This window comes from Pararge aegeria, chromosome 13 (assembly GCF_905163445.1).
Source record: "Pararge aegeria chromosome 13, ilParAegt1.1, whole genome shotgun sequence".
In the NCBI taxonomy this organism is placed as follows: Eukaryota; Metazoa; Arthropoda; class Insecta; order Lepidoptera; family Nymphalidae; genus Pararge; species Pararge aegeria.
In genome coordinates, this window is record NC_053192.1 from 12,599,036 (window position 1) to 12,623,275 (window position 24,240).

The window sequence follows — 24,240 nt, forward strand, 5'->3', positions numbered from 1 at the left end:
TATGCAAGATTTACGCCTGTCGCTAGATACGTTATTACCTTGCCTATTTCATTAATGATGATTTTTGTGTTACTGTGTGTAATTAAAGAACTTTAAGCTGTATAAGCTATATTTTTAAGGCTGATTTTGCCTTCTTAGTAAATATGGAGTTTTGAACCACCGCGCTGCTTAGCTGACATTCTCCAATTTTAAGGTTCTTATAATGTCATGTTTAAGGGGTTTCTATTTAAAATTACGGCTCAAGGTGTAGAAAAAAGATAAAGGACACCCATTGAGTACTCAACTTAGGTCAAAGTTACGAAACCAGTGCAATCGATTGTTATATGCTTTTAGTCGTTTGTCATAACGAACCTCATAAATTCATGTATTATTATCCATACTAATCCAAACTAATATGTTCGAAAATGTGTTCGTTTGTTTGTCCTCTTTACGCTGACAGACTGGACGGACGGTTAGTTGGAAGTTACATTACTTCTTTTTATGCCAGGAAAATGAACAGTTCCCAAGGGATTTTAACCGTACTAAGCGCGGACAAAGTACGCGGGCAATAACAACTGAAAATAGTGCTTTTATAATAACTAAAAATATTATTACAAAATTAGGCCGCAGTGTCACGTGTACACTCTGCAGCACTACATAGTGTACCTGTTGCGTGACCTGACATGCGTGTATATCAAGTGTCCCAAAGGGGGGCACTCATGGAAATAGACTTCGCTCGTGTGTACAATGCCCTAGTTTCGATGTAAGGCACTTTGACATCATGTTTTGTTTCAACATGTCAAGTAGCAGCTTGGAATGCTTGTAGCTTGGAATTTGTATTACTTAGCGCTTATCAAATTAATGAGGAAAAGAACAGGCTTAAATAATTTTTCAGATATTAAAATGTTTATATTCGTCTATAACAATGGCGTGCATAGAGGGTATGCACAGGGTATGCAGATGTTTTTAAAATCTCCAGTACGAGGTATAAAAAAATTAAGGATAAGCATTGTAAGAGTTATAAAAAGCCTATCCTTAAGTATTTGTAACTCGTACTGGAGATTTTATATCATCTGCATACCCTGTACATACCTACCTTATATGCACGACACTACTATATAAACCATTACCGGACCATTACAGGGCAAGGATCTCCTTTCAGAATGCGAAGGGTTTTATACCTAGTTTACCTCGCTGGCTAAGTGAAGATTGGTGAACTTAACACACCTATAAGAATATTATGGAGAACTCTCAGGCATGCAGTTTTCCTCATAATGTTTTCCTCCAGCAAATGATACTGAAATAAAAACAAAAAAAACGTGTGTGTACTTATGTATACGCGTTAGAAGTTATACTTCTTTGGCGTTATAAGTTAAAAAAAATAATTTAATTTCGCCTTATTCTAAAAAATTACTTTAAGAAGAGAAAAAAGGTTTTTAATATATTGAAAGTTTTATTATAACGCATTATCTAATTATCTCATTATCGGACCACCAAGTTTCACTGAACATTAAAATTTGAGAATTTTATACAATTGAATCAATCAAATCTTCAGGGTGTCGATTCTTCGTGACTTCGTAAAATTTACTATTATCATTTTTCCTTAACAAAGAAGTATAACTTCATTAACTTTGAAAAGTTTGAAGTGCGTCCAGGGATCGAACTCGGTACTGTAAATTCTATGTATAATCAAAATACTGCACTGAAGATCTCAGCCTTGGATGCTGGTTAGTTTGGAAATTCTGGTTCTTGGACTTAATATAATGAATATGATCATCGCGAAAGCTTGTATATCTGTCTGTTTGTTTGCTTGTTTGCTACCTATTTTCGTTCAATCGCTGCCCCGAACTTAACGAAATTAGGCGAGATAGGAGGGAGGAGATATCTTGCACGACGGATATGGGATAGTTTTTATGGCTTAAATATATTAAATTCCCAGGGGATTGATGGGGCATGGACCAAAATATTAACTTATTTGCTAGTACTCTGTATATTATGTCCTTTTTTAATTAATTTATAAAGTTGATTGCAAATGAGTAAGATCGGACGATGTCAAAGTTTAATAAAGTTGTAGATACTTATAAATTAGAAATTCTTATTTTATTATTTGAATAATAAAATGAAAATTTTTTCAGGCCTAAAAAGGATTAAAATTAAAATGTTACAAAAATGATTTCTTGATATAGCTATAAAAATAGCTAATTTCGGATCTTATCGTCAAATAATGCGGTCCTGCGATAATATCTACATCGCTTTGATGATTAAAATAATGAAAAGGTGAAATTATTTTGCTTACCATGTAAGTAGGTATTATTTATTGCTTTAAGCATTTAAGTTTGTATATTTTTTACATTTTTCGTGTTGTAGAAGATTTGTGCTACGCATTAAATAATTCAATTAACAATTTAAAAAAAGTAATTGGCCATTTTGATTATGGACACACACACTCGCAATTACACACACGCACACTAGCGTACACACACGCGCACGCACACCCATACACAAACACACATAATATTAGCCCCAATTTGACTATGACAGTGAGAGAATAGAGAATGCACCTTTGTTTTCGCACACGCTAGTTAGGCCAGGAGAATTACGGGAAAATCTTTCAGATATGGGAAAGTCTTGACGTAACTTAGATAACCATTGAAATCGCTGGCGAATCGTATAAGTATTGCATTTCTCGGGGTGCTCCAGCTTGAAAAGGTGTGCTAATTGCATAAACAACGAAAAACTGAAAAAAAATGCAAAAATCGCGTTTTTTTCCGGAAACAATCGCGTATATCTCGATAAATATGCATTTTAGAGAAAAAATGTATACTTATAAATTTGTTCGTTATGAAATTTCCTATAAGATAGAGTTGGTCCGATATCCATAAATTTGCAATTCTCGCTGCAAAATGCTCGAAAGTGCGAAAAAAGTAGGTCAAAAACAAGGTCATTTTAAATTGTTTATTGAACAATGAAAAAATTCTTCAATCACGCTATAAATTTCAAGAAAAGTACTTGGTTCCAATACAAATCGAACGCCGTAAGAGCGGTTACGATCGGGCTGATAGTTTTTGCATAATTCTATTGTTAATTAAGCTACCTTGAAAAAAAGACCTTTTTTAAAATTTTGTGCCAGGCTCAAAGTTATGAATCTTTTTTTGCGCCCCCGCTTTCACACCTTCTTGGACCCTTAAACTATCATACGCAATTGTTATCTTAACCATTTTTCAATTTTTAACAACTTTTTGAGCGGTTTTAAAAAGTTGAAAATTTTTGGCTTTTAAATAAATAAGCCTCTGAAGCGGGATTTGCGAGTGTGAAAAAATCGAAAGGTAGGGAAAAATAGTACTCGGAGAGACGCTTCTTTTAAAAAAAAATCATCCAATTTGGTCCGTTAGATGTTGAGATATTACATTCCAAAGTTGGGAAGGGTTTGCGGCGTAACGGTTAATGATGTAACAATAAATTTTATACCAATCGATACGTTTTTCCGAGATCTTTTCCTATGTGCTTTAAAAAATGACATAGGATGTGTGCATCACGCGCAAAAATTAGCATAAACATAATGTAGTGCGCGCTCGGAGGCGCGCTCGGGCCGGAAGTAGGAGGGGTGGGGATAGAGTGCGAAACTTGAAACGGGCGCTTCAAAATCGGCGCGCTCGCTTCAGGGTGACTTATCTCGGCTTCTACTGCACCGATTTTGACCATTTTTTTTTTAAACTGGGGTACAAGAAGGAGATAAATTCAATTTTCGTAGTTGCGTTTATCAATTTTTATAAATAAACAATCTGTATTCGATTTTCATAAACATGCATTTTTAAATGTTGCTAAAAATTAATGCTAATCGTGATATCATTATTGGGCACACATTGTACCTTGTAAAATAGTATTAAATTGAAAAATTTCATGCTTAAACTTTTTTATTGTTTGCTACTATTCTCCTGTCTACGCTAATATCTACTCACGTCGGATAATCTGTACAAGTTTGTGCCTGCCTTTGGCATTGTAAATCGTAATTGCTTTTAAATGACCTTATCCCTTAATTTATTATCTTAGCTATTAACCATGCACCAAGACACAAGATTAAAGTAAATTATGCGGTGTCTAGACAGTCTCCAGGTGTCTACATGGACTTTAGACGGACAGTGTCTCGAGGTGTCTAGACAGGCCCTCATTAGGCCCACCCCAATATATACAATATACAATATACTTATACAACAATATACTTCAATATACTTCGGGACATCAGTTGTAAATGTACTAAAGGCTGCACAAAATCTTGCAGCTGTGTCAAACACGGATTACAATGTTCCGATTATTGCGCAGGATGCCACGGTCAAACATGTAAAAATTGCGAAAAAAATGTATTAGATAATATAGATATAGAAGATAGCAGCGATGTCGATGAGAGGGAAAATGATGTTCAATTCGATGTAGAAAGAAATATGTTAGATGAAGATTGCGTTTCCGACAACGAAGACAGCAACGACGAAATTCCGTGTAAAAAACAAAAATTAACGTAATAAATCAATTTTTTAATAAATAAATACTATAGTTTATGTAAATGTAATGGAAATGTCAATATTTTACAATTATTTATACCTTATCTTCTGTTATTCAATGTATTATAGTAATTCAATAACAATAAAATTAATTTATATCATTATTCCGCATAAATTTTTCAATTTAATACTATTTTACAAGGTACAATGTGTGCCCAATAATGATATCACGATTAGCATTAATTTTTAGCAACATTTAAAAATGCATGTTTATGAAAATCGAATACAGATTGTTTATTTATAAAAATTGATAAACGCAACTACGAAAATTGAATTTATCTCCTTCTTGTACCCCAGTTTAAAAAAAAAATGGTCAAAATCGGTGCAGTAGAAGCCGAGATAAGTCACCCTGAAGCGAGCGCGCCGATTTTGAAGCGCCCGTTTCAAGTTTCGCACTCTATCCCCACCCCTCCTACTTCCGGCCCGAGCGCGCCTCCGAGCGCGCACTACATTATGTTTATGCTAATTTTTGCGCGTGATGCACACATCCTATGTCATTTTTTAAAGCACATAGGAAAAGATCTCGGAAAAACCTATCGATTGGTATAAAATTTATTGTTACATCATTAACCGTTACGCCGCAAACCCTTCCCAACTTTGGAATGTAATATCTCAACATCTAACGGACCAAATTGGATGATTTTTTTTTAAAAGAAGCGTCTCTCCGAGTACTATTTTTCCCTACCTTTCGATTTTTTCACACTCGCAAATCCCGCTTCAGAGGCTTATTTATTTAAAAGCCAAAAATTTTCAACTTTTTAAAACCGCTCAAAAAGTTGTTAAAAATTGAAAAATGGTTAAGATAACAATTGCGTATGATAGTTTAAGGGTCCAAGAAGGTGTGAAAGCGGGGGCGCAAAAAAAGATTCATAACTTTGAGCCTGGCACAAAATTTTAAAAAAGGTCTTTTTTTCAAGGTAGCTTAATTAACAATAGAATTATGCAAAAACTATCAGCCCGATCGTAACCGCTCTTACGGCGTTCGATTTGTATTGGAACCAAGTACTTTTCTTGAAATTTATAGCGTGATTGAAGAATTTTTTCATTGTTCAATAAACAATTTAAAATGACCTTGTTTTTGACCTACTTTTTTCGCACTTTCGAGCATTTTGCAGCGAGAATTGCAAATTTATGGATATCGGACCAACTCTATCTTATAGGAAATTTCATAACGAACAAATTTATAAGTATACATTTTTTCTCTAAAATGCATATTTATCGAGATATACGCGATTGTTTCCGGAAAAAAACGCGATTTTTGCATTTTTTTTCAGTTTTTCGTTGTTTATGCAATTAGCACACCTTTTCAAGCTGGAGCACCCCGAGAAATGCAATACTTATACGATTCGCCAGCGATTTCAATGGTTATCTAAGTTACGTCAAGACTTTCCCATCCCAACCTGTAACCCTCCTGGCCTAAGTGTACTTTAAATACTCTCGAGGGGGGTTCTGTGTCGAGACTGACCGAAATCGGTCAGGGGATTTGGCTAAAATAACATCACTCGGTTTACTAAACCGATTCTGTAATTAGTATTAGTTTAATTTGCGTAAGTTAATTACATTCTTTAACCAATGCTTGCCTCTAATTTTTTTGGTAATGGTGCCATAGAACATACCACATTACTATTAAAATGTTATGTATTCTTTTACCATATGGATATAGATTACCGCTGTTAAATATAAAAGTTAAAGCAATAGGTAAAACATAAAGACCGCGTCACTTAAAAATGTTTGCATTTAAGCATCATCACTGCGCCTAGCGGCTTGCGGCGCTAAATTTATAGCTTGGCAATGTTCCAGTTAGTTCATCCACCGCATATGATCTTCCGGATGCACTTCTGATGTAACAAAAGCGGTGTTTTACGGTCGGCCATTTTGGTCTTCAGAACCACTCCGAGGAAATTTGAATTTTTCGCGATAAAAAACTTTTTTGTGCTAAGAAAATGCTTTTTCGTAAAATACCTCTTTTGTCAAAATAGTGCAAATATAAAAATGTTTTCTTTTATGACGAAACCGCGAAGTCTCTAATGTGTAATTTGCGAAATTGCTTATATTTGTTTTATAACTCGCGACTTCGTCTTAGTGGACATGCGTCTGCGTTGGGTCTAAAGCTTCGCTCGTTATCAATATTTAATCCTACCATTGGAACTATTTGAGAGATCGGTATAGAAAGTACATGCCCTTTTCCATTGCATAGGCAATATGCATACCAAATTTCAAAGCTGTCTGACCGCGGTTTAGCTTGTAAATAATTTTAAATTTTCCCTCGGGAACTACTAAAGGAATCGGGATAAAAGGTAGCTTATGTTCTTTTCCATGTTAAAGGCTACATGCATGCCTAATTTAATCCAAATCTGTTCAGCCGTTTATGCGTGATTTAGTAACAAACATTCACACTTTCACATTATTAATTTTAGTAGGACTAGCTGTTGCCCGCGGTCTTCGTATACGGTTTTTTGGGAACCGTTTGTTTTCCTTGGATTCAAAGTAGCCTATTTTAATTAATGTCCTTTCAACTAACTCAATGTTAAAAAATGAGTTGATAAGTTGCTCAGTTAGGGCGTGAAAGAAGTACAAAAGTCAAAGTCAAAGTAAAAAATATCTTTATTCAAGTAGGTCCCATAGGTGGCACTTTTGATGCGTACATAAGAATTACACGGTAGTGAGATGATGGCGATAACCACATTCGTAAACTTAAAACTAAAGCGTTCCAAACGCGTCCTGGTCTAAGAAGAAGCCCACAACAAACTTAGCCGAGTGTTTTTTTTCTTTTTTGTTATCACCATCTCACAATGTCATTTAAAATTATTAGAAGAGCAACCTGGTTAGAGCAATAATTTACACCCAAGCTACGTATCGATTACGTAGTCCTTTATACTATAATAGGACTTTTTTTATAAGCTTACGTTTAATACAAACTTTGAACTTTTTAAGAGACATCTCCAAGATAGAGATTGTAGAATTGTATGCAATTTCCTTTAAACGAATTTTGAATTCTATGTAGTATATTGCAGTGTAAGTTTATTCTTACTTCTAATGTTTAAATTATTGCAATCACATTTTTTCTTAAATTGGAAGAATAAACAACCAAACAAAGAAACACACTCAACATTAACAAAATTAGTAAGAAAGTAAGCATTAGCAAGTAAGTAAGGATTTGATTTTTAGGGGGAAAATAGGATTTGGATCCCATCCTTCTGTGGTTGTTCTGAGTACAGGTTAAGATGCTGCGAGCACGAAAACCTTTGGCCTCGTCTGGGGGTATAAACTACCCCTCGCACTCATGCATCAACCTGACGTCATCGAATTAACATCATAGAAAGCTCTGCTAACATAATCTTAATATATATAAATCTCCTGTCACGATGTTTGTCCGCGATGGACGCCTAAAATACTTAACCGATTTTAAATTAAATTAACACAGTGAGCAGTCTGGTCCAACTTAAGAGATAGGATAGCTTAGATCTTTAATTATAGTTGCAATTTTATTATTTGTCTATATATATTGACAGTCACATGTTATATATATATATATATATATATATATATATACTACTATACTCATTTAAGGCTTAGCGATACTGAATACTTTAAAAACAAAATCAAACGCAGACGAAGTCGCGGGCCACAGCTAGTTTCATATAAATTTGACCTAGTTTTATCTTTTCACCGACCTTTTATGATTGTAATGCATTGTCACTGTATAATGATATTAAAATTACAATTCACGATACTGTAATTACACGTACCGTAGGTTATCCGACGAGTCACCCTTTCGGTATAAGTTTTAAAACAGAACATAATATGACTATTTGTCACAAGGTCGTGGAACCAACCTTGTACTACAATTTAAAAAAAAATTGTTCATTATTTCTGATTTTAATAACAATTTCGGCCTCATTTCTTAGTCAAACTGAGACTAAAAGTGGAGTGTAATATATTATCCTTCCAAATATTGGTGGCAGCAATTCAGGCTAAACGTTTATTATTAAGCAATTCGACTTTTTTATCGACAGCAATTTTATTCGATTTGGTCATAATTTATATACCTGGGTAGGTAAGACGTTTTTTCGGTAGTGTATGATCGCTTTAGTCTACGTTCAATAATTTATTAATTATGAAGTTCTATACAGAATGTATCAGAAAAATTAACTAGTAAACTAGCGGACCCGCGCGGCCTACTCCGCGAATGAGTCGACTTAAAAAAATAGTCGTATGTCCAATATAAATGATTCCGAGATTCCAATAAAAATGAATCCTAGCTAGATCGATTTATCGCCCCCGAAACCCCCTGTATTTTAAATTTCATGAAAATCGTTGGAGCCGATTCCGATATTCCAATTATATATATCCAAGAATTGCTTGTTTAAAGATATAAGATAAGATAAATAAATATAATTTAAAATATGTACCCATATTTTTCACATAAAGCATGTTAGTAGTACGCATTATTTCTTTGCATCATTTTGGCATAGTTTCGAGCCAAAGGTATATTGAATTAACAAGAGACAAGAGCTAATAAGCTCTTGCTACGAGTAATTCAATTTACTTTTTATTCAGTTTCTCACCAACGATAATTAGGGAATCGAGAACGCTCCTCCATTTTATCCTTTACTTTATAATTGCTGCATTTACGACTTAACTAATATTGAAGTGTTCAAAACGAAATTACTTTTTTTTTTAAATATATAGACAAGTGCTTGACTGCAATCACACCTGATGGAAAGTGATGATGCAGCCTAAGATGAAGCGCGCTTGCCTAGAAGATGCCTATTCAAACTTGATTTAAAGGTTTCCAGATTATAGGTATCGTGGAAGACGGAAGATGGGAGGGCGTTCCAGGCCTTTGCGGTGCAGAAAGGAAGAAGCAAAACGCTTCGTACGTGTTGATGGTATTTCAACAGCGTAACGGTGCGGATTCTTTCGGTACCTCGCAGTTCGATGGTAGAAAGGAGATGGTTTAACCAATTCGAATAGCTCCTGAGCACACTCTCCAAAATGTATCTTGTAGAATACAGCTTGACAGGCAACCTTGCCCCGGTGTTCAAGGCTTTGAAGTCTACTGACTACAAGGTCGTTGCCAATGAGTCTCCCAGCACGACAATCCACCGAATCCAAAGCATAGAGCTGGTACTTGGCAGAGCCATCCCATAAATGGCTGCAGTACTCCATGCACGACCAAACTTGAGCATGGTACAGGGTTAGAAGCTTTTCCGGCGTGAAGTAGCGCGTAATTTTGTTGAGGATGCCAAATTTTTGCCAGCAGTTTTAGCTTTGGATTCGATACATTGTCCGAAGCTAAAATTGTACGAAATGCTGATTACCTTAAAATAACTACGCGTATTCTCCCTTTTTTTGGTCACTTATTAAGAAGTAACAAATACTCTATAGAACGCCTAGTTGTCCAAGGGAGAGTCGATGTCACCAGAGCAAATAAAGGCTGTCCAAATAAACGCTGAAGAAGCTGTCCCCCTCCATGAAAGTACGAGGAAGCGTGTGTTAAGGAAAGCGAAAGCTACCAGAAAGCGACGGATAGTCAACCTTTAATAGACGACGGCCACGACCGCTCTGACTAGAGCGGACCGACTGAGAAGAAGATGTTTGTTTAAGCTGAACTTAACTTCTTCTTCTTTGTAAGAAGTTCCTCTACCGATCACACTCCTTTTAATAAGTAAATAAGATGCCGTTTCCTTTATAGGACCCCATCAGAATTGTTGCAATTGTATCCACATAATAAAAATTCATACGAATTACCTGCATTAGTATTGTAAGCTTTCATTTTACAATTTCGGTCACCATAACTAATTTCGTTGTTGTAAATTGGTCTTTAAATGTTTTAATTAAATATGATCCTTTTTAATTTAATTCAAAACATTTATAGAAAATAAGTTGCGTCCCGCGGTTCAATTGCTATTCTAGGGCGCGAAGAAATTTTGTGTAAAATAACGAATGTTCCTGAAAACCCTTAGATGTTTTTCCAGGGTCAAAAGTAGTGTTACTCCATCTATACAATTAACTGTATGCCAAAAATCAAGTAAATTGGTAGCTTAGTAAGTACGTGAAGGAAGAACAACCAAACAAACATACTTTCGTATTAATAATATAATATTAGCATTAAAACATTAAATTTACAGTTACGATCTTCCTGACCGCGGCTAGCTATCATCTTACTGACAAAGACGTGCCGCTAAGCGATTTAGTGTTCCGGTGAGATTTTGCGTAGAAACAGATTAGGTTAAATACTACCTTATCTTAGACGTAAGATTACAGTCAAGGGCTAAGTTAAAGTGGAATAAAAAAACACTAGTTACTAATGAGTCATTTTAGTCGACAGTAATTCTCCTACTTTAATGAAAGGATCAGAAACCATAATATTACATCATCAAATAATCAACATACGGTATGCACGACGGAAACTAATTGGGAGCTTTCGTATATTATATAATAACTGGTACGAACAATGGTAACGGTACAGCAATTTGCATTTTTAATCATTCCCGAAGCAATTATTCTCTTTAAGGGGCTACATTTCTAGCAAATATGAAAAGGAAATCTTTATTCACTTTTGTGTACGAAATGGGACAGTAGAGCGTAAAACCTGTATACATCTAGAGTGTGTGATAGACTATTGGTTAAGACTTTCTCGGCTCTGCTTTCGGAGGAACCGAGTTCAATCCCCGACGCATTTCTAACTTTCGGAGTTTTGTAGGTTTTAAGCAATTAAATATCACTTATTTTAACACTGAAGGCAAACATGAAGGAATCCTGCATGCCCGAGAATTTTCCATTGTGTTCTCAAAGGCACGTGCAGTCTTCTAATCAGCACTATGCCAGCGTGGACTATTATCAAAACCTTCTTACTTCTGAGAGGAGATGATGAATACTAGAAATGTCCGCAGCGGCGTGCACTTCATACATGCACAAAAGCATTGCCTACCCTAAAATTGTTATGTTACACGTATAGGAGGAGAATTTTTGCCGTTTTATGCAATCTTCGTGCTGTATGCTTACCCTGATAAATAACTGAGGGCACGCCACTGAGTGTCCGTGAGTAGATACTATTTACATGTACGCGTGTAAAGGGTTTATACGAAAATAGCACTTTACCTCTATGGAATTTTTCTTTTTATGAAAAAGACAGTCTAGTTTTTTTCAAATCTCGTGAGAACCATTTCTTTTTCTGTGATAAGAACTCTATGGAATTTTTCTTTTTATGAAAAAGGTTGTTTAGTTAGGGCGTCAAGTTAGGACAATCTAACAAAAAACGATCACACTTTCTAATTTCAAATATTATGATTACTAGTCTCGTTTAGAAATGAAATATTCCCTCGCTGCGATTTGTGGCTGCATCTAGTCATGAAAATCCCTTTGAAACAATCATAGGATATTTTTGCCTAGCCAGGATACATACGTGGAATGCACTCCCTTTCATAGCATAAGACAGTCGAAGTCACTAGGCATATTTAATAAGGCTCATTATCTCGCTCAGTAAAGTCAAACTCATATTTAAGTATTTATGGTATGTTAAAATATGTATTAGTATATTTATTTTTTATATTTATCAATTGTATTGTTGTATTTGTGTAGTCTCTTTTATATATTAGTATGTAGATATTCGTATGTATGTACTAAATAGTGTACCCCACCTATTCGTTTTTCTTTTTAGTTTTCCTAATCCTAAGGTTGCCTGGCAGAGATCGCTACTTAGCGATAAGGCCGCCTTTTGTGTCCTGCTTCATTCTTCATGTGTTTGTTCTTTTTTTGTCTCGTTGGTGTACAAATAAAGAGTATAGATAAAAAAATAAAATAAATAAATAAATACGTGATAAACAAACAGATAAACATCCTTATACATTTGTTATATAATAGGTTTATTGATATGGACATTATCCGTATCATGCTGATTATTATTTTTTATATATTCTTCAAACTCTGACTTATTACTTGCCCCGCAGTTCAGACACTAACCTTGCTTAATGCATTATCTTGAATGTTTTATAGGGGTTGGCGTTACACTTTGAGAAAAATCTATTTTTCTTGCTTTATCATGAAGTTACATACAATACGGTAAATAAATGCATAAACTACAAAAATACACACATCGCCATCTACATGACTGATGAATATTTTTATGAATATAATACATAAATACTTATAATATACAGATAAACACCCAGACACTGGAAAACATTCATGTTTGTCACAAATACATTTTCCACACATACATAGTATTGGGAACCGAACTTACAGACTGGACTCAGAAAGCAGGGAAAAGTTTTTGCGTTATAAAAAACCCTTTGCACCTTTTCACGGGCTCAAAATTAAACCGAAATAAAAAATGCTAATGAATTCGCATGCAACTCTTGGGTAGGGGCAAAAGATAACTTTTGCGTTATTGGGGTTTTACATAAAGAAATTCTTATAACGAGCCCCAATTCATGAGCAAGCCAGACCTAACTTCGCGAACTAGTATCGCAGCTGCGTGGAAGTCTGTCCTGAGTTCTTCTATCAATAATACTATCAAACGTCAAAAATTTCACCCACTATTCAGAAACCTAGTTTCGTTAGTTCGCTTCTTAAAACATCAATGTGATTCTGAACAGACCATAAAAGTGATTGAATGTCTTATTTTAGTGAGAACCAACATTGTACAAATAAACGTAAACGTAATAAATAAATTATAACCCTTTTTGAAAACCATTTAAAAGTTTAAATAGCTAAAAATTTCTTCGAGCTTTCAGATTTATTTCAAACGAAATCTCTTTTGCAGTTACTCTAAATAGAACCAGTCCATTCTAACTTCAGATGAATAGGTACACAATCACATACTTGCTTTGCTAAGTGAGACTCCAGTGCTTGAGTCGACATCTAAATTGGCCTTGGCATTTGCTACCGCCTTAGGCCGGTATTCCACTAAATCTGTGCCATCTGGGCAGTGTGAAGATGAGAGCCTAATCTTTGAAATGTTATACTCATACACGCCAGCGTGAGTTAGATATGCGAATATGAAGAGCGAGGTAGCTAATTTGGAGACTCAGGGACTATTGTGAGTAATGTGACTGATATTTTTAGTTGATGACTTAAATCTCGTACCCTGACTTCTTATGTTGTTTGGTCAGAGCAAACATTAAGCAAGCAGTTAATAGAAAATGAAAATTCCCCAATTCAAATTATAGTTAGAAACATATGGGGCACTATTTTATGCAGTGTTTAATAATGGACTCAAACCCTTATTGAACGAGACTCAGTCGTTTAAGTTCTTTCGAACTAGACATATTTTTACGCCGTATAGCTAAACGAGTCTTTTCGCGCAGATATATTTTATGATAAGAGTAAAAATGTAACACATAACGAGTAGTCTTTTAACCTTAAGCCATAAAAACGAAATCATTGCTTTGAAGCCAACTGATTGAAACGATTTAAAAAAAAAAAACATAAGTTGTTGGCAGAACGCAGTTTTTATAATTTACCAGTATTAGAAATATTTGATACAAAAATAAGTAAGAATACAGTAATTGAACCCTGCCGTTTAACCTTATAACTAACCGATTCAGAACTCAGCATTATAAAATTTAGGGGAGTCTTTTTAACAAGCCTTACTCAACCCCTTACCATAAGCAAACACGTACCCAAAAATCTTTAAAAAAGGATTTTAAAAAGGATTTGTTAGAATCTTGTCTTTTAGATTTCTTAAATTGTGTAATTATTTTTATCTTCCACAATTTTCACATCAACACGTCTCATTACAGACTGGCTCTTTCATAAATTTTAGTACCGAAATGTTATGGAATTACCTTCCTTAATAAATGAATAATGATTGAAAAAAAATCGTCATTTATTCCATTAAAATAAAATTACTTTTGTTCTTTTAAATAACTGTCGCTTTCATGCCACTTCCCTACCTAAATTGGTACCAATTTTGTTTTACACGAATCTCTTAACATAAATGTGGAAATAATAGCACTACTTTTAGACCAGACATTGCGCATTGCATATTCGCGTGGACTTCATTTCTTCTACTTCTTTAAAGTGGTGTTGAAGAAGAATTTGAGCAAGTTCAACTATATAGTCTACCGAGAAATATTTGATAGACCAGCCCAGTCTTGAAGTGAGTCAGAATAGCCTTGGCACCCATACCTCACTCGCATCCCTTGCGCACATTCCGAGAACACATCCCTCCCCCATCTGAACCATTTTCCATCAGAGCTAAATTAACTTCATCATATAAACGGAAAAAAATAGGACTATTTTATATAAATCGCAAGCAACACAGTGTTATACAAGTTTGGTGGAAAGGTACCATTAGCTTAAGGAAACTCGATTTGAACGAAAGCGCGTTCTTCGAAATTTTCCCTATGAAAAATTTCTATGCGCAATAATTCCATCAATTTCTTTATGAAGAGCTATTTTCGACTACATTTGGTATTAATTTTATTATATTTAATATTATTTTACCTTCTACCGTTTCTAAAATTCAGTAGTTAAACTACGTAAGATTCCCAAAATGGTTAAAGGAATGAAAAATAACTTCATCTAAATCATTAGGCATCCAATTTAGGTGTTTCCTTGGTTAAATAAAATCGTGCATAATGACTTTTAAGACCAGAGCAATTATTTCGTGCAATTATTACTTGTCAAGAAGGAATGGAGCTTATTACTTGGGTTGTAGTTGTTAGTTTAAAGTGTAGTGTAAGTGTGTTATTCATGAAACGAAAACTCGTCGGTAGTGTATGGTTTGTTTGAGAAAACGGGACGTTTTTGTTTTACTTGGGACAGCGGGACCGACAGCCTGAAAACAGTTGCGACAGTTTCACCTTAAAGTGGGAAATATGGTAAAACGTACGTCGCTCTCTTTTGCTCCTTTCCCCACTTTCAATGTGAAAATATTTATTTATTTTCTTTCATATAACGAAATCTACCTTTAGTTAGAATTAATTTTAATTTGCTATAGGTACCTACTCCGCGAAATGTGTCTTAACGTAGAATAATGATTTCTAAAGTAGCTCGATTAACTGATAGACTTTGGGGTCCCGAGGTGATGTAGTAGCGGCTCAGCACTGGAAAAGGTAGTGTTTATAAAATTCAAATAAAATCAAGTATAAATAATATGAGCACTTTGGAAACGTCAAGTCTGTCTGTTTGTAGTAACTCAAGCACCGTTTTGGAAGGCAGATTCTACCGAGAAGAAGCCGGCAAGTAACTCAGCAGTTGCTCTTTTCCAATTTCAACAATTTACATTTTACATTTTAATACTCATTTTTCTGTCTTGTGAGAGATGAAAGCGTTGCCGGATCCAAGCAACCTTGTCATTAAGAAATACATCAATTGTACAGTAGACTCGCTGACATATTATGACATCCAAATCTAGACAGACGACATAAAACGAGTCGCAGGGAGTCGTTGGATACAGCAGCACAAAATTCTAGCGTATGGAAGTCCTTAAAAAGACCTTTGTTCAGCAGTGGACGTCCTGTAGTTGAAATGATTGAATACCTAATGGCCGTGTGGTGACGGCATATCAGAATACAATTGTCGCCATCTTTTTCGTGAAAAACGTCGTGTGTAAAGTCAAAGACAAATATTTCTTTATTCAAATAGGTTCATAGATGGCACTTTTGATGCGTTGATTACATACAAAATGTGTACAAAGCCGTGAGTAGTGTTGGCAATAACTACTATCTTAAACTTAAAACTAAATCTACGGGGTTCTTAACGCGCCCTGATCTAAGAAGAAGCCCACCACAAACTTAGCCGGGTGTTTTATTACCATCTCACATTATCTTTGAAATTATTTAAGAAGCAAAATGGTTAGAGCAATTGTACACACCCAAGCATTTTATCGTTTATAATAGCAGGATATTTATTCGCTTATTACCACCAATACCTGGTTATAAGTAAACCCTCCCATTGGTAAAGGCCTTGAGTCCAGCGATGAACTTATATAGGATGTTGATGATAACGTCTATACTAATTACGGATTGCTAGAAACTGGTCAGACTTGTTACAGAATTGAAATCTGTAAAATAGTTCCAACTCATAGTTCGAGATATTTCTCTATTATCCTGCGAAGTATGAACAGTAACCGCGTTTTAGCACAGTAATAGTTCTGAAGATTCACTCTACCCACATTGTTAATGAGACAGTGGCTCTTACAGTGCGGTTAGTTTGCTTACAGCCGCACTGCTTGTTTTACATTATACTAAATACTACACTTAGATACCCTACTTCGAATCACAGCACGCACCGCTAACTTTGCTAAGTATTATGCGTTTATAAGCAATTAAAATATATCTTCAACAGTGAAGGAGGAAACATGCAGACCTGAGAGTTCTCCATAATGTTCTCAAGGGTGTGTGAAGTACACCAACCTACACTGTGCCAGCGTGGTGGACAACGGCTTTAATCCCTTCTAATCGTTGATATGATGATGACACTCACATAGTGAGAGCTAAATTCTGCCTAAACACTATCAAAAGTGACTCATAACGCGCTTAACTAACCGCAGAATTGACATTGCGCTAGGGAATTCAGACCCGTATTTAATAAGCAGACATCCAGCTGAGTTCGGTTCTAGTGAGTTCAGTTTTAGGCAAGACTTTGGTGTACCTAAATCATATATTACAATCATCATCATCATAATATAATCAACTCATTACAGAGCACGGGTCTCCTCCAAAAATGAGAAGGGGTTAAGGCCGAATTCCACCACGCTGGCCCAGTGCGGATTGCTGGTGGTAGTAACCTATATGCATATTCAATTAAATATGCAATTACCATTAACTAGTTTAATATGAAGTTACAGAAATCAGCTTATTTTCTAACATTCAAATAAGGTAATTTAGTATAGTAAGTTTTATAGCACAATATTTTTCATTTTTGTAACTTTATGTCGTCTTTTACACCCGAAGTATTAAATTATTCATTTTGTGATTGAACTGTTAGAAAACACGAAAGCAAAGGTGTAATCACAAACAAAAATAAAATTAATGTCACGGGTATTAATATAAATGTCCACATGTCACGCTCAAATTTACTAATAATAATCAGTGTAATAGGAAATCTTCAGATGGCAGATCGATTTACGTACATAGAACTACTAAATGCGATATGCCATCTGAAATTTTTGGATTAGACTGATCATTCATTTCAGACGCAATTTAGCACCAACGTCGAGATCTAACTATGTAGGTATACAATTTTGTACATACATTGCGGTGTGAAACAAACCTGCCATAAGTTACTTCGTTTACAGTTGCCGTGATACGTTTGTTTCATTTCCGTTATACTCGTACCAATAAGTTAGTCGGATCCCAAACGTATTTTGCGTTAACGTTATCTTTGGTTTGTAATGTAATTATTGATACTGTAAGCACTTTTACGCAAGGGCGGCAAAAAGTATTGCTAAACCATAGAACTGCTAAAGGCGTACATATTCGTTTGAAAGCACAAAACTGCTGTAAAAATATTGGTTTTATTTTATATTGTTGTAATAAATATCTAAAGTGCAAAAAGCGAAGAATAAACTACTAACTTGTATTGCTTAGGTAAGTGATCTGGGTCTGAAATTACCTATAGCAATATTTGAATCACGGGGTTAAAACAATGATATTAAAAATGAGGAATTTTTATGGTACATGAAATATGAAGTGCCACCAACCAATAGTAAAGGAAGTTTGTTTGTAACATTTTACCGATCAGCAGTGCTCTCTTTTTTCTTTACCATAGCTTTTTCCATAGTAAACTATATAGTTTACTATAGAAAAAGCTATGGTAACCGTGCAAAGAGTAAACCTGCACCCCCGATGCTTCTCTGACCAAGTAAGCTTGTACTCAAGCTTTACCTAGTTTGGTTACCAACAGAATTTTTATTTACTACCAAAACTTTTTTTACATTTTTTAAATTACTACTTCATGTCATTGATCGAGCTCTGAGTCAGAATTGCTGTAGCAGGGTTGGGGTTCTGATAAAGTAAAACTGAATGTTCATATCCTATAGTTAACAACATATTATACACCTATGTTTGATAATCAATCGATTAGATATAAAAAAGTTAACGATTAAATTATTAACTATGCTAAAGTGCAACATCTTTTTCATAGCACCACAGGGCCAAGTTTAGGCCAAATCATTAGTTTAAAATACATTAAAAAGCCGCGCGAACATGTCTCAAGCGTAAACTGTGGGTACAATAATAACGATTAATTTTGAAACTCAAATCGAATTCGTAATTTATGTACATTCAGATATAGCGCTTATTATAGAAGAGACTTTTGTTCCTTTACAGAAGAGAATAAAATTATAAAGTCACACTCTGTTTATGCTCACTTCATTAAATTTCTTGACAAAGCGTTTGCAATAAATTGTTTATTAATAAATAAGCAGCTCACGACAACAGACCCCGATCCTGGGATCACTTTTCGGTTATGGCCCAAAATTACGCAATAGATTTTATTTTTTTCTGTAAAGAAATAGTAAAATCACGAAGTTGGGGAATAATCTGGTACTGTCCTGTAACTTGTAGAGCACGTTAAGCAGTCTTTAATTAAATTTAACATAATCTTATAAAAGCCATCAAACTGCTCTAGAACTGATGGTTCTGAACCCTTTTAAAGTTATAAAATTTTAAGTTTATAATCATCACCTCGCTACAATGTAACATAATCCAAAATGCTTTCCGTAAACTTTTTGATTAACGAAAGTTTTAACTTTAGCTTTTCTTTCATGCTCTGAATCCCACTCTCCTATGCGGCTGGAGACCTTTGCGATCATTAAAATATTATTTGTTTGTAGTAATAATTGACCCAACCTGATTGTAAGTGGAAAATCACTGCCTATAAAAAGAGCAACATTTCGCAGGGCAAGCAAGGAACACGTCCCGTGTCCATCAACCGTAGGTGTTAAGCCTCATGTGTCTGTAATTACACCGGCACCCACGCCCTTTAGACCGGAACGCCATTGCACCAATGCGGCTAAGTGGCAGAAATAAACCTTGTGGGACCGGACTAGTTCTGCCACAACGAGCTCATTTATTTCAAGTAGGCCTATTTTATAAGCACTTTTGGAATGTCTAGTCAGTCTGTTTTTAGTGACTCTACCACCGGTTCGCAAGGCAGATTCTATTGGGAAGAGCCGGCAAGAAACTTAGCAGGTTGCTCTTTTTCTACGTCGTATTATAGTTTAACAATTTTAGAAATTTTCTGTCATGTACTGTACTGAGAGTGGTAATGATTGTACCATTCACGAAGATATTACTACTGTAAATTAATATACTAAGTTAGAAGCCACACTAGCTAACGACTTTATCGTCTCTGTACAGAGCCCCCACGGACATCACCACAGCAGGAGGGGGGGTTGGGAACACCCCGCTCCACCGTTTCGCCGCCCGACCCTTCGCCCACATTTCCAACGGTAAAAATAATACTTTCATTTACCCCACATTTACCTTAGCACTTCGACAATGTTTGTTTCATGTCTTTTACGTTTGTGTCAACGAGTTGCGTTAAAACAAACAGTAGATTACTCTGTTCAAACCATTTCGTTTCGATCTAGCAAAGTGATTTGTTGCAAGCTGTTTCGAGGAATCTCAGTTTATGCGTATGGGAGATCGCCAATATAAATAAAAGAGTCAATAGCTATGTGGTCTCAGGAAAGGGTTAAATTTTCATTTTTTTATACGTGTTTTTTTTGGTAACTTTTAATTGATCAAAACGATGTGAATACTGCGCAACGTGTAACAGAATTACAGAATAATATTGAACGATGTATATAAATATTTCAAATTAACCAGTAAAAATATAAAACCAAAAGATGCATATTTATTTTTCCATACAAACGAATTCAAAACATTCTAAGTGTTTACAAATGACAACCCTATTGAAGATAAAAGACCAAAACGCGCATAGTACTTAATAAAGTCACATGCTTTTAATTTGCATGTTATGTTAGAGCTTTATATCTGATTTCTTTCAGTAAAAACAATGGCAAAGGTTTTCTCAAACTATTGGGTTTTGGTTTCACAGATAAGTCTCAGAGGCAGTACAAAATGCACCTCTAAAGCCCGTGAAGTATTATTTCAGTTTTCATTGACACGTTGTATAGTGTTCCATAAAGCACCTTGGTATGAAACAAAAAATATTCTATTTTTCTTATAGGTTTTTCGTAATTTTCCATTTATAAATCACTGACAAACAAAATAGGAGTAGTAGAACTTTGTGACAGAGCTCGTCCGAAGAAGTCCGGCGATAGCTCCATGCTTATTTCTGCCGCTAAGAAACATATTGCTATGCTGTGTCGGTCTGAGAGGCGTGGTTGCCGGTGTATTACAGGCACATGAGGTTTAAATCCTTCGCCTCATATTGATGGATACAGATCGGCATGTTGCAGGACGTGCTCCTTGCATGCCCTGTGAAGTGTTGCCCTGTTTATAGCCTATGGTTTCCCACTTACCATAGGTTGGGCCTTCTGCTTGAATAAAAAATCAAGTTTTTGACAGGCACACTTGGAATTTCATTCTTAGAAATCCTTATCAAACCTTTACCGGGCCAATACAGGGCATGGAAACTTAATGGCGAAAGTTTAGGCATGTCGCTTTCCTCACGATTTTTCCCTTTATCGTTACAGCAGATTATATTTTGATAGCTTAAATGACATAAAACCGGATATTATAACTCAGAAAAATATGTGCTTAAAGAGGATTGAACTCTGTCCCCTCAAGAGACGCCGAAACTCTAACAACTAGACTGTCATTGCTTTAGCGTAAGCGCTTTTTATATAGAGAGAGATAATATCAGTAAAACTTTGTTGTGGGTGTTTAGCCATAAATAAGTTACACCCACATCATAAATTATTTCGTAGTTTATTGATCGTTCTACTTCTTATGTGCTTATTCACAATCAAAGTATTGATGAAAATAATACACAACATTTGAAATACTAAAGTATTTATATGCATGATGCAAGGAAACTAAATATTAATCGAAATTAGTAGTATTACACGCAAGTTGTAAGCATTTCAAACTGGTCCTATCTGCTCGTATAACTGGACATAAGAATTTAGTTTTGCATTTGTGTTTATGTTCAACTCAAGACAAAGATTTGCTCCAAATTTTTTTGGCGTTAAATATTTAAATTCCTTTCGTGTTTAATTTGGAATTCAACGAAGTTATACTGAAAAGGAACCCTGCATTATACCATTTTGTAATAAATAATTGACGGACCATGTAGATGGCTCACCTAATGGTAGGTAATAAACCATCGCCTATAAACTATGCTGCTTAGCGGTAGAAATAAGCATGGTTTTAGTACTTCCCCAGACGAAAAAAAAAATATAAGATTCATGCGGAATAATATACTATCTTGAGGGAGATAAAAATTTAGGTAAGTAGGTACGTGATTCCATTTTAACTTATCATAATATAAAAAACTGACATAGCAGCGTTAGTAGTGGTTTTCACTTAAAAAAATGTGGTTCTTGCCAAAGAAAATCCACGCTCAAATATTTTCCTTTGATTCCGCGCACGCTCGAAAAAAGGGCAAATATTTTAGTTTCCCCGAAAAATCTTCGACTTGCCTAAAATATTTGCTCCACCGCAACTAATTTTCGTGTGCGTGTTTATTTGATATTTACGAACTTTATTATTTTAATAACGACCATACGGAATGACCATTAAAGCAGCTCAGTATATGATGCACGTACAAAAGGTTGATGGCGATGCGGAATTTGCTTGAGCACCTTAACACTTTTAGTACGTTTTTGCGTACCTTGCACAAGGGGCTTCAGAAACAAAATTTTGTTGCCTTTGAATGCCTTGCCTTTCACAAAAATGCAACACAATAAAGAGAGATTTCGGAGACGCGTGTTAATTGATGGCGTTTGTGTTTGAAAATATTTTTGCAAGGTTTTAGTTTTGGCCAAAATTAAGGCAGCAAGCCTAGTAACACCTCGTTGCTAGGCCTTAATTCTCATAGGAGAAACGGTTTTATTTAGTACAAGTATCATAAATATAAAAACAAAAGTAGTTTAGAAGATACATACAGTACCTCCTTGATTATGCAGTGATAAAAATGTCTGCAGAATTTGTTTAAAATACTTACATTTAGCCAAACCGTTGCTAGGCAGGGTTCTCCACTCTCATAGGAGATACTGTTTTATTTTGTGTAAGTATAATAAAAGTAACTTAGAATTTACATACAGTTAAACCTCCTTGATTATGCAGTGATAAAAATGTCTGCAGTAATTGTTTTAAATACTCCCTCAAAATTAGCCAAACTGTTGCTCGGCACACGTCTCGACTCTCAAAAGAGAGATGGTTTTATTTAGTACAAGTATCATAAATATAAAAACAAAAGTAGTTTAGAAGTTACATACAGATAAACCTCTTTTACTATGCAGTGATGTTGTCTCCTTTATTATGATGAAATGTCTACAGGAATTGTTTAAAATACTCCCTAAAAATTAGCCAAACCATAAATATAAACGCAACTTTATATAAAAAAATAAATTAAATTTATAACGCTGACGAATTCAAATATAGACGGTATTTATTCCGTGTGTGGTTTTTGCAGTACTCACATGACGATATTGGATAGCGTATCTATTCTCCACAGGTTGATTCGGTTTTTGCTTTATCCACATATTTGTATGCAAATAGCATCGCTGATGCTATATGCAAAAATTCGTATAATTGTGAGGACTTTTTAAACAAGTTTGTATATTTTTGCATTAAATCAAAGTAAAAAAAAATAAAGAAATCTGCATAGCTCTTAATCCTTATGCATAAAGTATAATTCCTTTTCGAAAACAGAAGACGGATAACATTCTTAGTATTTTTCTAATAGAAGTGTTTTAACACAATTACCGCAAAACTGTTTGATTTTTCAATACGTACCTACTTCGTAGAAACTACCTAAACCTTTTTCTGGCTCATAAGGTAAAAATGCCTAAAACTGTTATCATTTATATTGGTATATTTGGTTAAAGTAACCAATATAAATGACCTCTCGTAATATAAATGTTATACAATTTATTTTATTAACTTAGCTCATAAAGATTCTTAATTTTAACGTGATTTATGAGATGGTGTAGTTATGTTATTTAGATAACGAATAACACTCTTCCTTATATAATAAATACCATTCAACAGATACGAGGTGTGGAGATTGGAATAGTCGTACTCGTACTGATAGTCTGGATCGGTGCCATCGCTCTTTTCTTCAATAGATGGGGCAAAATCCGGATGTTGCTACCGTATCAACCCGATTACAAACAAGAGCAGCTGAAGGTAATAATTCCAATACTATTATTGATATTGATACACTTTCTGACGAACACTGATTCTTATTATAATGATGAATTAAACCTCAAATCAAATTGTGAATAATTCTGTTTTGCAGTGATCAACTCGATCGAATCTATTTTCCATCACGTATTTATGATTTTGTGCACTCGAAATTTTGACAGGTTGAAGCGCGTTCTTCAAATTCTACGCCATAGGATACATTGATGGTGTGTTTTTAATTCTAACTGTAATTACTATCCTTGTAACATGTAAAGTTTCTTCTGTAAATCTTCTACTAAATGTTGACAGTAAATCTCCTAATAAATCTAAAACAATAAAATTCCTAATCATTTATTAACATTAACCGCTTTTGTAGAATATTATAACTCCCCAGTCTAATTTCTTATTCTGGTAATTATAAAATTGGT

The 24,240-nt window shown here is 34.9% G+C and overlaps 1 protein-coding gene across 4 annotated transcripts in view; it reads left to right on the plus strand.

Annotated features, from left to right (window-relative positions):
* The window catches only part of LOC120628730 (fibronectin type III domain-containing protein 5), a 167,695-nt gene that overhangs the window by 116,841 nt on the left and 26,614 nt on the right, over nt 1–24,240 (plus strand). For all 4 annotated transcript variants that reach the window (XM_039897315.1, XM_039897316.1, XM_039897317.1 and 1 more), the window contains exons 5-6: nt 19,853–19,944; nt 23,678–23,815. In XM_039897315.1, the coding sequence (XP_039753249.1) occupies nt 19,853–19,944; nt 23,678–23,815 (230 nt within the window). The remainder of the gene's footprint in view (nt 1–19,852; nt 19,945–23,677; nt 23,816–24,240) is intronic.